General features: G+C 42.5%; 1 protein-coding gene across 2 annotated transcripts; it reads left to right on the top strand.

The window, feature by feature from the left end:
- Nucleotides 1–51: 51 nt before the first annotated feature.
- Nucleotides 52–12,309, top strand: PSMC4 (proteasome 26S subunit, ATPase 4). Of its 2 annotated transcripts, none has more exons than XM_081962302.1 (11): nucleotides 52–151; nucleotides 3,089–3,187; nucleotides 3,743–3,929; nucleotides 4,443–4,589; nucleotides 5,009–5,118; nucleotides 5,936–6,029; nucleotides 6,627–6,794; nucleotides 8,211–8,287; nucleotides 9,027–9,195; nucleotides 11,141–11,196; nucleotides 12,080–12,309. In XM_081962302.1, the coding sequence occupies exons 1-11, from the start codon at nucleotides 116–118 to the stop codon at nucleotides 12,191–12,193; spliced, it is 1,257 nt and encodes a 418-aa protein (XP_081818428.1). In that variant the 5' UTR covers nucleotides 52–115; the 3' UTR covers nucleotides 12,194–12,309. The 2 variants fall into 2 exon arrangements, with proteins under 2 accessions (XP_081818428.1, XP_081818429.1); XM_081962303.1 differs by lacking the exon at nucleotides 52–151 and adding an exon at nucleotides 172–333.
- The last annotated feature ends 2,739 nt before the right edge of the window (nucleotides 12,310–15,048 follow it).

Here is a 15,048-nt window from a genome sequence, read left to right on the forward strand (position 1 = left end):
TACAACTCCCGTGAGCCTCTCTCCGTCCCTGGCAGGGGGGGAGATAGAGAGGGGGGGAGCGCGACCGGAAGCGACGTCATCCAGCACTGGTTTCCGTTTTGGGGGGGATTAAAAAATGGAGGAGATCGGCATCTCGGTGGAGAAAACTCAGGTACGGGGGAAGGGAGGGAGCGCGAGCTGTGAGGGAGGAAGAGAAGGAGAGGCGAAGGCGCGGGGAGAGCGGCGGCTCGGCCTCTCCTTCACGCTTCCCAGGCTTGGGAAGGAGGCGGAGGAGCGCCGGGAGCCCGAAGGACGAAGGCGAGGGAGGCGGAGATGCCGAGTCACCGCTTGTTGGTAGGCCTGGAAAGCGGGGTGGTGGTGGTGGGGGAGAGAACAGGCCGCGGCTGCCGCCAGGTTCCCTCCTCCCCGTCCTTGTTTTGAGGCGTCTTTTGATTTATGGAGCTGCGAGCTGATTAATGTGTGCTTTGATTGACTGCAGTGGTTCTCTTCTGTACGCCTTGAGGGGTGTCCATATAAAAGGAGATGGCGTTACTGTCTTATGGGTTGCCCTCTCCCCTCCTTGGAAGAGCTCTCGAGCTCCCACTGCCTGAAGAAAGTTCAAAGCATTCTTAAAGATCCATCTCACCCCGGGCAGCCTTTGTTTGAACTAGTTGCTGTTAGTTGCGAAGTCGTCGCGATCCCATGGACAACGTTCCTGCAGGCCTTCCTGTCCTCTACCATCCTCTGGAGTCCATTTAAGTTCATGCCGACTGCTTTAGTGGCTCCATCCAGCCACCTCCTTCTCTACTGTCCCCTTCTTCTTTTGCCCTCAGTTCTTTCCCAGCGTGAGGCTCTTCTCCAGGGAGTCCTTCCTTCTCCTTAGGTGGCCAAAGTATTGGAGTTTCCTCTTCAGGAGCTGGCCTTCTAAAGAGCAGTCAGGGTTGATCTCCACTAGGACTGACCGGTTGGATCCCCTTGCAGTCTCTCTCAGTAAAGCCCAACTCAGTATTATTGTGGTGAAAATAGAAGACAGGAAGTCTTCTCCAGCACCAGAGTTCAAAGGCCTCAATTCTTTGGCGCTCGGCCTTTCTTATGGTTTAACTTTCACAGCCATCCATTGCAACTGGGAAACTATTACCATGTATTATAGTATTATAACATTAGTAATATTATATATTACCATCTGGCAGGCGGTACAGGATAATAAAAACGAATAGGCTGAAAAACAGTTTCTATCCCAGAGGAGTAACTGCATTGAATTCTACTATATAGTGCAATATTAATGCAACATCAGGGGTTTTCAATTCATTCGTGTGTAGAATACAAATGATGTGTGTTTGTGTTTTATTCTTATAGTTACAATGTACATAGAAGATGGCATTTAATTTCATTTTACTAGGTGCAATGGCAATAAAGTAAACTAAACTAATTCTACCTTTTTTTCCATATGACTCAAGACGGCGAAAATACCTAAGACATGTAGCCCTCGACTTACAACAGGTCACTTAGTGGCACTGGCACTGAAAAAAGGGACTTATGACCGTTTTTCACACTTATGACAGTTGTAGCATCCCTGTGGCCATGTGATTTACATTCAGATGCTTGGCAATGGGCTTCATATTTATGATCACTACATGGTTCCGGGGGACATGCGATCCCCCTTTGGACCTCCTGGCAAGTAAAACCAATGGGGGGTGGGCAGATTCACTTAACAAAATGTGGCAAGAAATGGGGGGAAACTCACTTAACCAATTTCTCACTTAGAAACATTGTGATTGTAAGTCAAGGATTATCCGTATTCCTGTCTTCTATTTTTGCCACAATAATACTGAGTTGGGCTTTACTGAGAGAGAGAGACTGGACCAAATCCCCACTAACTAGCTTTTGTTCCTAAGGAAGGATTAGAACTAGAGTCTACTGGTTTCCAAACCTGCACCAACTACTTTATTCTCGTTTTTCACCATCTTCTGCAAAATTAGTCTCTTTTTCACTGATGCTTCCACCCATATCATATTGAGACTTCAGAAAGCCATCTATTGGGTGATAAATAAGGGTTGTACTACACGTAGGGGTAAGAGCAAATTTAAGTGAAGAGTGCTAAATTATCTGTTGGAGCTTTTGTCTAATTAGGCTTCAGGGTTTAAAGGAATTCCAAGGACATTGCTTCGGGTACATCTAGTTCGTTGGTGTTGCTGGTATTTTTCTGGCGTGTATCTTAATGTTTGACAAAAGGTTGAAGTTAGTAAAAGGTTACATATCTATGCATTTCTGGAAAATATTGAAATAAGGTTTAATCAGTAAAATGAAGATAAGCCTGAGGCTTTGGAATTTGTGGCTAATGCAAGGAGAGAAATAAAGTATGCCACTTATTTCTAACGTATGTGTCCTTCAAGATAAGCAGTAAATGTCAGCTGATTAAATGTTAGAAATACATGGCATACTTTATATGTGGCATGCTTTGTTTATATGCAGGTCATGCTTTATAGAAATACTGGCATCCTTTGTTTTTATCCTTACATTAGCCAGAAACTACATAAGCCTTAGGACTGTATTCGTTTTACTGATTAAGCCTTACTTCAACATTTCACACAAATGAATTGGCATGTAACCAATCTTGAAATGTTTACCTTTTTTTTTTTTGGCAACAACTGTTATTATTTTCCTCAAAACTGATACGTAGCAAAGCCACAACTCCTTGTGGTTTAACAGAGGCTGACATTTTATGTTAAAGTGTTACTCAAAACAGATGGTCGAACCTTTGTTTTGGCTATCCCTATCCTAAATAAAAAAGTTGCACAAGCTTAGTAAACTGTGTGGTACATATTGATTCTGATGTGTTAACCTTAGCAGCTTTAAGCAATTTAAATGAACTACATAATCCATTTAGGTGCATACAACGCGCCTCAGTAAATCAGATAAAGATCAAATGTATTCAATTGTATATGTTAAACTTATTTTTTGCTTCTATTTTGGTTTCCTTTTACTTTTTCTTTCTTTCAGAATGTTCGTACAAATCCAGGTCTTTAATCATTCATACTATATGAAGTGTAGAAAACAGGGATATTCTATAGCCAAGTTATTTATATCTAATTTCTGTTTTATTTTATAGGATGAGCTTCCTGCTCTCTCTATTTCCAGACCTCAGACTGGCCTCTCCTTCCTAGCTCCTGAAGCTGAGGATGTCGAGGATCTATATAGCCGATATAAAGTGAGCTGATCTTCAGTCACATACCACTGTGGTTTAGCCGTGCTGAAGAGTGTTATTGTTTCTAATTTGCATTTTGTATTTGTCAGTCTACAACACAGGTGTCAAAACTCGTGCCGTCACATTGCCGTCACGTATCACAATGTTTTTCCCCTTTTGCAGAGCTGGGGTGGGCCTGGCCTACGCTTCAACTAGTATTTTCATTTGTTTTTCCTGCTCTCTTCCAACATTTTTGTTTTGACTCATGTTGTTTTTTTAGATTACAAACATAAAGCTCCACTCTTAGTTGTGAATGGCCCTGAATTTTAAAAATAAACATAACCGCTGTTTCAAAAATAATGAATGCAATTAGGCCATTTCATAATGTTTCAAACATTTCCCATATTTTTCTGGTCTTCGAGATTCCCATACTGCTCAGTAGGGGCAGTATATACTACTTGGTACACATACTCAGCAGGAAGTCATGATGTGGTTGCTTAGCTCTTGTCCTTGCTTCATTTTAGAAGTGGGGATTTTGCAGGTGCAACAAAAGCCGTGCTTTTCTTTGTCTCTTTGTAGAAACTCCAGCAAGAGCTGGAATTCCTGGAGGTCCAGGAAGAATATATCAAGGATGAGCAGAAAAATCTTAAGAAAGAATTTCTGCATGCTCAGGAGGAGGTGAAACGTATCCAGAGCATCCCGCTGGTCATTGGCCAGTTCCTGGAGGCGGTGGATCAGAACACAGCCATTGTTGGTTCTACCACAGGTGTAGCGCTCGTTCTTTTTGCTGGCTCTTGTTTTGTAGAAAGTTGAGGGAAGGAACTTTATGGCAGATCTTTTCTTGAATTGCCTCCCTGGTAACTCACAGGCCCATTTTGATTTCTGTTAGATGGTCTCAGGCAGTAGTGTCACACTCGATCCCATCGTGGGGTGTATCAGGATTTTGTTTGCCCTTGGGTTGGGGTGGGAGTGGCTGGGGAGGGCTGGGGCTGGGGTGGCATGGGCCTGTCCCTCACCGTTTCCCAATCTGGCCTACGGGCTGCATGTTTGGCACCGCTGGTCTAAGGGCTGCCATTTCAATACCCCCAGATGCCTCAAAGCATCATTCTAAGACATGAAGTTGCAGCTAGACTTGATGGTCCCTGCTGCTCAGAGAGAGAGAGTGGGGGACACATAGCCCTGTATCAGCGCTAGGCTTAACTAAGCTACCTTCAATACTCCCCATTCCTTGGAAGTAGAATTAGGATCCGGTCTAATCTTGCGAATGTTTCCCATGCAGGCTCTAACTACTACGTCCGAATCTTGAGCACCATTGACCGTGAACTGCTGAAGCCCAATGCTTCTGTGGCCCTGCACAAACACAGTAATGCGTTGGTGGATGTGTTGCCTCCCGAGGCTGATAGCAGTATTATGATGCTGACTTCAGGTGACGTTCATCTATCTTTCTTAACCAGAGAAGTAAACTCTTCTCTGCGCCTGCATGGAGTGTATGTGTTTGTTTGGCAAGTTGTCATTTTATCTGCAAAAATTCCAGATAGATATGAGACTGAATGGGCTAATAAACTCTTTGCTGCCTCTGCTCATGTAGTTGCTGAGCACATGAAGTGCGGTCATGTGACTGTGGGAGAGATGGCTACTGGAACTTTGGAATTGGGTCATAAGTATCCCTGGCGAGGTCTGTTTTAACTTTGAAACGTCGCTAAGCGAATGGTTGAAAGTTGAGGACTACCATTGTGTCATTTCTTGAATTGAGAGCAAATAAAACATAGAATCCGGGGTTGCTTACAAAAATGGGTATTTTTGGGGGGGGATGAAAGCTTATCAGTGCCTATTTGTTCCAAATAGATCAGAAACCAGATGTGATGTATGCTGACATTGGTGGGATGGATATTCAGAAGCAGGAAGTCCGAGAGGCTGTGGAGCTGCCCCTCACTCACTTTGAACTTTACAAACAGGTATTCTAAATTTCAGGGCTGAAAGTCTGCAAACCGAAGTGGATATAAATAGTCCTTTTATTAGAGCTATATCTCATTTCTGTTTTTTAAAACTTCTTCAAAAAACTCATATAAGGCATTTGCTCTCCTCCCACTCAGCTCAACCATAATGACTTCTCCTAAACTGGTTTGCTCAGCTTATGAAGAGATGGACAAGTATATTTCACTCCTTACCTATCTCTTAGAACATAACATTTTCAAGTGTCAAGTTAAGTGCTTTTTAAGCTGAGGTATTAGCGGTTATGTGACAGAAAGAAATTATGTCAAAAAAAGCATGCAGTCTTGATGATATAGTAGCTGCCAGTAGCTAGCTAAGTTTTGCCCATTGTCCTAGGCCGTGAAGTTCTGTTGGCTTTGTACAGTGAGTGTACCTAGCCATTATGAGTTAAAAGGCTGAGTAGGATACAAGCACAGTCATTATTCAGAGCAAATGCAATAAAACCAGAAAGCTCACTGGATGCACCAACAGTGAAAACAATGCTTAAATACGCTAGGCATGTAATGCTAAGTTACGGTTCGCTTAATGCATAACTACCATTGTAGTTTTGGCTATTTGTTGCCAGGCAAAACTGCACACTAGGATTAATAATTGACTGGATTCAGAGGTTTAATCTTGGCATCGACAGAGAGAGCGATATAATATTGAAGTATTGATGTCCATACTTCAGCTATTCGAGACTGAGGGCATCTGTATTAAATCTGAGAAAAAGTAAACCATGAGGGCCTCAAAAATTAATTCTTTCATTGCTTGTTGCTTCCTTATGTGGCTCTTTTATAGATTGGCATAGATCCTCCACGGGGTGTGTTAATGTATGGGCCCCCTGGCTGTGGAAAGACTATGCTGGCCAAAGCTGTGGCCCATCACACCACAGGTAAGTATGGCTTTGGTTATATTACCATGTGTCGTGTATAGAATCCTCCACTGCTGGGTATTTTTCCCCTCCTCTATCTGAGATATTTTAATGTTTTATTGCCAACATTTTTGGCACTTGTTAGCGCCTGAAGCTGAAAATGGGCAAGGTTTAAGTGTTGTACTTTTAAGAAGTCAACATGGATGGGAAAATAGTTGTCAACCAACAAGGGCAACTGGATATTGGACTTGGAGGCATCTTAGAATGTCTATTATCTTCCTCTGTAGAGAAGAATAGGCTACTTCACAGAACCCTTTTAGTCTTCTTCATAATGACACACAGATCAACTGATGGAAGTACACATTGGGTTACTCTGGAAACCACCTACAAGCTTGACCTCAAATGTATATTGCAGGGGTGTCCAAACTTGGGAACTTTAAGACTTGTGGACTTCAACTCCCAGAATTCTGGGAGTTGAAGTCCACAAGTCTTAAAGTTCCCAAGTTTGGACACCCCTGCAATATTGCTTCATAAATATACCCAGACTCCTGCACAATCCTATGCATAATTCAGCCTGCTGTGAACAATAACTCAGAGTCATGATGTCTTTCCGTCCAGCTGCTTTCATTAGGGTAGTGGGGTCTGAATTCGTGCAGAAGTACCTGGGTGAGGGGCCACGCATGGTCCGGGATGTTTTCCGTCTGGCCAAAGAGAACGCACCAGCCATCATCTTCATTGATGAAATTGATGCCATTGCCACCAAGCGTTTTGATGCCCAGACTGGAGGTGAGTTGGCAAGCAGAAACAGCTGGATTTTGAAAGGCAGTTTGGATTATTTGGTAGAAGCTGGAGGATGTTTAAAGAATGGGAATGCCGTGCTGCCTGGATATTTTCAGGCAGTTACAGAGGTGTCCATGTGGGAGGGTTCTGGAGAGATGGGAGGGTTCTGGAGAGGTGGGAATAGTGTTCCATGGAAATTAACCTACCTTTTTGCTCACTGTGCCCTAGTGGTGTCCCCACTGATTCAACAGCTGAATTATGCTTCTGCTGACATTAACTAGAACTTGTGATTATTTTATCTGTCTGCATTATGTAAGCCAGTCCACAAAGGCTTTTATCTTAAAAAGCAATACTGAAGCTAAGCCAAAATAAAAGAAGGGAAAACATTGCTGTGTTTACACAATACACTTAATCACGTTAGTTAAAGGCTGCATGGCTGAATTTATATAACTGGTTGAGTTTGATGAGCCGTCATGCTCCTGTTTAACATTACTTGCTTTTGTTGTGGAGGGATGTTGTGAAAACCTAGCTTTTTGATGCTGATGATTTGATGTGTTGTGAATCCCGAAACTTGAGTAATTTGGTAACTAAATCTGAACAAACTCTACTTTCCTTTCTTCCTTATTCATGCCCAGCACTTTTGTGTGCAGCAATTCTTTTCCCTCTCTCTCCCTGATTTGTATTAGGGACTAAATGGGTTTGACATTACTTCTTTAGCGGTATAAATCTCTAGTTACCTGTCTATTTTTTGGCTGCTGAGAATCGCATGGTCCTGGTTACAGTATGTGGGCATTGCTCTTTCCCTGCCTTGTCACAGTGTGTTGGAACCCTGGGTTTGCAAAGTTCTTTATCTGTTGACCACAATGTCTTCTGTGTTGGATTGGCCCATGAAATCCAGAAGAGAATTTCTCTCTAGGTGGGTTTGTGTTACCACCTTTGTGCAGATTTGTTCAATGATGTGAGATTTTACTTAGGTTTGGGAAGTTATAGGTGAGGATTTAAGAAAGGGGAGGTTAGAAGTCCTGGCAGCTCTTAATTATGGGAAATAGTAAACTCATTGATCAAATTCTACCATTCTGTAGAATTGGTTTGGAAGAGAAGAATTTCAACATTAAAAAAATATCTAAATTGAGAGAATCCCTAAGAGGATAGATTGCAAACGTCTTACTTCATTTATCTATTTTTGAATGTTTCACAAGATTCTGTTTCCTCTGCAGCATTTTGTCCATATTTACAATGAGTTGAAACTTGGGAGCATGGATAAAAATTAGGAATTGTTTGACTTGAGTTGCTTCTCAGAGAAGGCACAAGCTGGTATGACATCCTTTAAAGTCTGGAATGAAGACTAGAAATATGGAGGAATGCATGGACTATTTCTCTTTACCAACCCATCCTCTGATAGCTTTGTCGGTCTCTCCACAGCGGACAGGGAGGTTCAGCGGATTCTGCTGGAGCTTCTCAACCAGATGGATGGCTTTGACCAGAATGTTAATGTCAAGGTGTGTTGGGACTTAAAGACGACTTGAGTGATCTAGGGAGGCAATGATCTCCTTCACTTTTCTTCATTTTGCACTGCACAAATACAGTGCTTGATATGATGTGCATGTGTGTGAAAGGGAGAAGGAGAAAACTCATCCCAAATCCCAGAAAAATGCCCAAAAGTAATACATTGCAATTAATAAAAAATTTAGCCCACTGTTCATAATGGCTGATAAATTACCAAGGAACTTGCTATGTCAAAAAAAAAGTTATGCAGCTTCCTTGCCCATCTATGTCAGGGGTTTTTTTTGGGGGGGGGGGGGCAAATACCTAAAATAATAATTTTCTCAGGCATATTTCATCTTGGAAGTCTCGGCTGAGGATAAAATAATTCCAGTAACAGAACTATTTCCCATTTAGAATCAATTCTTTGTGGATTGATTTTTCTTCTAATAGTATTCCTATGATCCAGCGAGGCAAGAAGCTTACAGGCAGTTAGTTGATGGTTTTCTGAATCCTTGTTAGTCAGGGAACCAACCATAACAATCCCGAGCTTTTTGGAGTTGCTAAAGTGAGGAAGATTTCAGACTGGGGAGAAAGAAAGATTTTCTCATTTTACTTATTAAACTTCAGTTCACAATTTGTCTCATTCAGCTGTGTTTAAGAGTACACAAGCCATGAATATAGCTTGGCCTGAGTTGGCACTTTTAAAGTTCAGGATTGATGTGGTTTCTTCTTCTCTTGTTGTTTTGACCACAGGTGATAATGGCTACAAACCGAGCAGACACCCTGGATCCTGCTTTGCTCCGACCAGGGCGTCTAGATCGTAAAATCGAGTTTCCTCTGCCAGATAGACGCCAAAAACGCTTAATCTTCTCTACCATTACCAGCAAGATGAATCTATCTGAGGAGGTGGATCTGGAAGATTGTATCCTTGACAAGAACTTGGTCAAAAGAAGTGACACTTTTATTTTGGGGCGGGGGCTTCTTGGAGGCACATTGCTACATTCATCTACAGCAGGGGTCTCCAAACTTGGCAACTTTTAAGACTTGTGGACTTCAACTCCCAGAATTCCTCAGCTCTGGCTGGGGAATTCTGGGAGTTGAAGTCCACAAGTCTTAAAAGTTGCCAAGTTTGAGTCCCTCTGATCTATAGAGCAGACCATTTGGGATGCATTTTGGTGTGGGTTTTTTGGGGAAATTCTTTCCCACCTAATATTATTATAAAGAAATTACGTAAAGTTGCCCCGGACTCCCCCTGTGGGATAGATCACAGTTTCCATTTCGGGAAGCAGGTTGGGGGAAACGAAGGTTTTGTCTCTAGCACATCTTATTGGGGCAAAGTATTCAAGTTCCAGCATTTTATAATTGTATGATTTCATTGCATCCTCCCTTTTTTCTGTTAATTCAAGCTTGTGTATATAGACGCCTCTCTCTGTTTTTTTCCTTCCAAAAACAACTCTGTGAAGTAGGCTTTGCTGAGAGTGGGTATCTAGGTCGCCCAGTGACCTAGAAGTTCAAGTGAGGACTTACACCTGAGTCTCCTTAATCCAGCGTTGGAATGCTGGTTAAAGTGTTGGAGAAAAGAGTCCCAAATTCTAGTCTACCCTTATCTCTAGAAATGTGCAGTGTGACTTGGGCCTTTCATTCATTCTTAGTCCAGTAACGCAATGGGTCATTATTGGGAGAAAAATAAAAAGGAACAGTGCTGTGTGTAAGTACCTTGAGCTTCTGAATCAAGGGCAGGATAAACATTTAGTAAACAAAAACTCCCAACGCTTCCGTCACTGCTTAAGACATATAAATTTCAACTGCTTTCCCGGGACCATTCTTTTGTTCACGCCACCAATTGTGGGGTTGCAAGAGCTGTTTCTTCTCCAGCAGATCCCTCCTCCAGGAACAAATTAAGAGGCAGCTACTGTGGGAGGGAGTATTCATGCTATAATAGTTTGTCCTGACTGGTTAGAGCTGTTTTCTGTTTAGGGTCAAAAACAAAGCAAGCGGGTTGGGCTTTTGTTGTGTTCTTGCCTAATCCGCCCTTTGTTACGAAATGGGATATCAACCAGTTCCATTTTGTGTAACTGCCGGATTCCTTCCAATTCGTCTGGCCCATTCCTTCAGAGGGAAAGGAGACTCTAATCCTTCTGAAGCTTGAACTGGGAGAACCTGAACCTTTTCCAATGAAGTGATTACTTAACTTTTATTTCAATAACTGGTTCCTTTCTGTTGGCTTTTCCTGTAACTGTTCTGACCGAGGCTTCCCAAGAGCATGAAGCAAACTCCTGGTCCCAACAAAAAACCCTTTTATTAATTGACTGTGAATTCAGCTCATTCACATCCAGCAAAGTCTTTCAAAGGGAGGATTTACAGTCACAAATCTTATCTGGCTTGGACAGCTACCAGGCCACTATCTGCAAAACTTGGCATGGAGCCTCGGAGAGTCATGAACTAATTAAGTGAACTGCCTCCTGAAAACTCCACTCCCCTTTTGCTCCTTTGTTGTTTTCTCTGGGAAGGGCCATTCACCATCCACCTGTGGCCTTACTCCAGCTGTTCATCTGCCTCACTGAGGTCTGATTCCGAAGGCAGCTGAAAACTGTCAGATGGCCCTGGTCCTGTCTCTGCCTCTGACACAGAGCCCTCATCAGAGCCTTCCCCAGACTCCAGGACTGGCCCATGTTCCTCCTCACTGTCCAAATCTGCTGCCAGCTCTGCTGGCTGCTGGTGGGCCATAACACTAACATTTCACTGGGTCAAATGGAAAGGTGACCACTTAGAAGAGAATATCCCGATTGCAGAAGCTCAGCTAGTTAAAATTGTGGGACGGTCATGTTGGGCCTTTTCTCTCTATCTCTTTCCTTCACTCCTCCTAGATGTAGCACGACCTGATAAGATCTCGGGAGCTGATATCAACTCCATTTGCCAGGAGGTTCGTATGCTTTTGTTCGTTGCTCCAAAGGAGCAGATGGCCATCTGTTTTCAGCCCCACTTCCTCTTTATTCGTGTCTAGCAATCTTAACGATTGGGGAAATGAGAGAAATCAGAGGATTTTTTTTAAAAAAAGGCATGAAATGTTAGGCTGTGACTCATGCTCCTCTTGGGTCAACTTCTGTGAGAGAACGTGTGTAGGCTGGTAGCCAGGAACTTAAGCTGGGAGCTGGGAGTCACGAGTTTGGATCTTGCCTCTACAGCAAACTCTGTAGGAGGACTAAGTTTCTTTGCCGGTGTTGCATCTGATAATCTTACCCATCTCACTGTGATTTATTCTTGTGGTGGTGGATTTTAGCAGACATCCCCCCCATCGATGGCATTTCCATTTATGTGGGATTAAAAAAGAAAGCGAAACAAGGCATTATATATGGAAGTAAAATGGAAAGATTGCTGGTTGAAATTCAGCAAACAGCAATATTAGTTTTGGTTTCTAACCAGTTGGGGACTGGGAATTAGGGACCCTCTGAATAAATGGATTTATACGTTACCTCTGTGTGCCTATATTTGCAGCGGCTGTAGTAGGCTTGGGAGTGCAAACCTACTTCAGTTTTCAGTGCAGGAATCCACATTTTAAGATACTCCACAGTCTGTTGACACCCATTGAAGGGAGGCTACTGCTTCCTTGGGCAATTACGTTGGGCTGCAGTTCCCAGAACGTCTTGCCCAGATGGCGTGAATTATAAATCAGAACGAGAACATGCCTTTGAGCATTGTCTTTCCACCTCTCTTTCTTTTATTGTGAGCGCTCCCTTCGTAGTTGGTGTTTTGAAACATTTTCCCTTCTTCCCAGCCTCCTTTTATCTTCTCATTCTTCCTTTTAGGCTGGGATGCTGGCAGTACGCGAGAACCGTTACATTGTCCTTGCCAAGGACTTTGAAAAAGCCTACAAAACGGTCATCAAGAAAGACGAACAGGAACACGAGTTCTACAAATAAAGATGGCAACAGCAGGACCAAAGCTCGGTTTGGTCGTCTCAGTCCTTGCAGTGGAAGGAGGGGCTGTATTTTTTTATATGTTTCTGGTAGGCTCCATTTATCCTGTGGGTTGTTTATTTTTTAAAGGAAGAAAAGCTACCCAGAAATGCCATTCTTTCCTTCATCAATGGAAATAGGAGACGAGTGTGTCTTTATCTCATCCCCTCCATTTCTATATGTTCTTGATCTGCCTGTATTGTTTTTATTCTCAGGCCCAATGGGGAATAAGATTTGAATTGGATTAACAGTTGCTCCCTTGGAGGGAAGGGGAGTGTGGGTGGGACTAGACCTGCCAGCTATTGTTACACCACAGTTCCATCATATCTGAAATTTGGTCACAAGGGTTGGAGCTTGTGGTTGATAGTTGAAAGCAATGGTTGGCCTTTAAAGTGTGTGGGTTCATATTGCGTGCTGGGTTCACATGTTAAACATGAGATCAAAATCAGTCAAACCCTTTTCTAGGATTGCATAACGCCCACCTGAAGTTTTCACAGCTTCCCTAAATTGGGCACTACCTTATACTAAGCTAGGTTTTATTAAACATGACTTGAAGACATCTCAGATTAGACCCAAGAATCCCCACCCAGCCACATTATGATAATACATTGTATGACCCTGATTATCAAAGCGTTGATGATTTGTTAGCAAATACAATACCTGAAATTTATTCTTATGGTCCAGATAAATAAAAGACTTGTGATAACATTTTTGCAAGTGTTGGTGCTGCTGTGGGAGAACCAGGTTTCTTGGAAAGCTTCACCTCTAAGGTGGTTTTGTGTCAGGGGCAAAAAGACCAAGATCACACGTGAACCTTCTATTTGCTTATGCCAGGAATCTACTCAACTAACAACACTGTTTTGGTGCTAGAGAAGGGCTGACAGAATTCAAGGGGAGGAGAAGTTGGACTTAGTCCGTTTGAGGCTACGTAGAGATTCTAGGGGCTGACTCCTTTTTTGACTCCTCCCCCCCAGATTATGCCATTCCTTCTACATCTTGAGAGTGGCTGTCCCAGAATTGTTCACATTCTTTGCAACCATGCCTAGCCCACTAAAGAACATGTATTACTTTAATTAAGTGTTAAAAGCAACAAGAACCTTTATTAGAAGCAATAGGATTATCCTATAGAAGTGTCCTCATTTTTCCAAGGGATCATCATGCAGAAAAGCTGGCCTATAGTAGCACAGCAAGCACGAGCTGTTGTATTCCCAAACTCTGCAGTGCTGCGACCGATCCTATTATAATCCGATAGTTTCACACATCATGCTAAGGGAATGAATGACTTTGCATGTGCAAAGCCACAAGCTGTTAACTTCTTTGTAGCTTTAACAAAAGTTTGTCTACCTTTGTTCACGCTACATACAGACAATCATGTGGTTTGCTTGCTTGTAATTGAGCTGATTACTGTTAGAGCCTTGCTATATTTTTCTATTTTTTTTTTTTTTTGCTATCTTGTCTTATAGAGGAAGCGATGGCAGGTACCTATCAATTTTTGTTTCGTTTGACACAAATAGCAACAAGGGGTAATTTTAATAATAGAAGTGGCGGGGGTGGGTGGGTAAAAAGAAGCAAGTATTTCTCCTTCAGCAATTGGCTTAGTCTCTCTCTCTCTCTCTCTCTCTCTCTCTCTCTCTCTCTCTCTCTCTCTCTCTCTCTCTCTCTCTCTCTCTCTCTCTCTCTCTCACACACACACACACACACACACACACACACACACCATGTGTTCTTGGCTCTTGCTAGAAGAATGCCAGACTGACATGGCTGTACAGTGTGAGTGCAGTTGATAAATCTCGACCCTTGTTTGCTTTCAGTTTTATTGTCTTGCAAAGCAAACAAAGATTCCTACTTCACATTCTTGGGGGCCTGGAAGAAGCACGCGCGCCAAGCCAAACGGAAGCAGAACATGCTTGCCTTTTGCTTTACTGGTTCAACTCTTTCCCCCTCCCCACCCCCCCTCCCCCAAGTCTGAATGGTTTGGCTGCAGTTAAAAATTGCAGTACGTGGGCAGGAAGTGTCACTAGGTCAAAAGTAGTTTCTCTGTTTAAACTAGAAGTTCTTTATTGCGTATTATGTCTGTCAGTTGGCATAATAGCTTTGGAAGACATCTGCCATTAAAACAGTTTTGGGTGACACAAGAGTCAGAATGTTAACTTCCGTAAGCATCTCTTGGCATTAAATAATGGCTGCATTTAAAGCTGGGAGTTAAGTTACCCTTCTCCCTTATTCTTCCTCCCCATTAACAGACCTCTTTTTTATTTTTAAAGGAAAGACATAATTTAAAGATAAAGTCTTTATTTTAATTTCCTGCCCATCTTTTTTTGTATGCATGGCGGGCTCCCATGTTTTTTTTTAAAAAAATATTTGCACAGAAAAATAATGAAACATTACCTTCAGTAATGCAATCACTACGAACATCGATACAGAGCTTCCATAGCATACCATTCATGTTGACAGTTAAATGATTATGAAATTGAACCAGTAATTACAGGTATTGGAGAGATCATACTTTCTGGGTGGAGTATGAATTGGGTCAAATGCTTTTCTCTGAAAGCAGATTGGGCTGTCTTTGACTCTGCTGTTGTCCTCAATTAGGGGTAGATGAAATTGTCCACTTCGCTTTTTCACTCACGTTTTTAAATCTCTGTTCCACCCAATTTGTAAAATCAGAATGTTTTGCTAAATTCTTGCCAAACGCAAGTACCAAGATCGCATTTGCATTGTGGAGATTCAAGAGGAACCACAGTATTCAAGGACACCTTTTTGTACCTGCTTGAATGAACTCTTTAAAAGCACATGAGCCTGTCAGACCCCAAACAAAA

Source organism: Natrix helvetica (assembly GCF_964273705.1).
Source record: "Natrix helvetica genome assembly, chromosome: 9".
Classification (NCBI taxonomy): Eukaryota; Metazoa; Chordata; class Lepidosauria; order Squamata; family Natricidae; genus Natrix; species Natrix helvetica.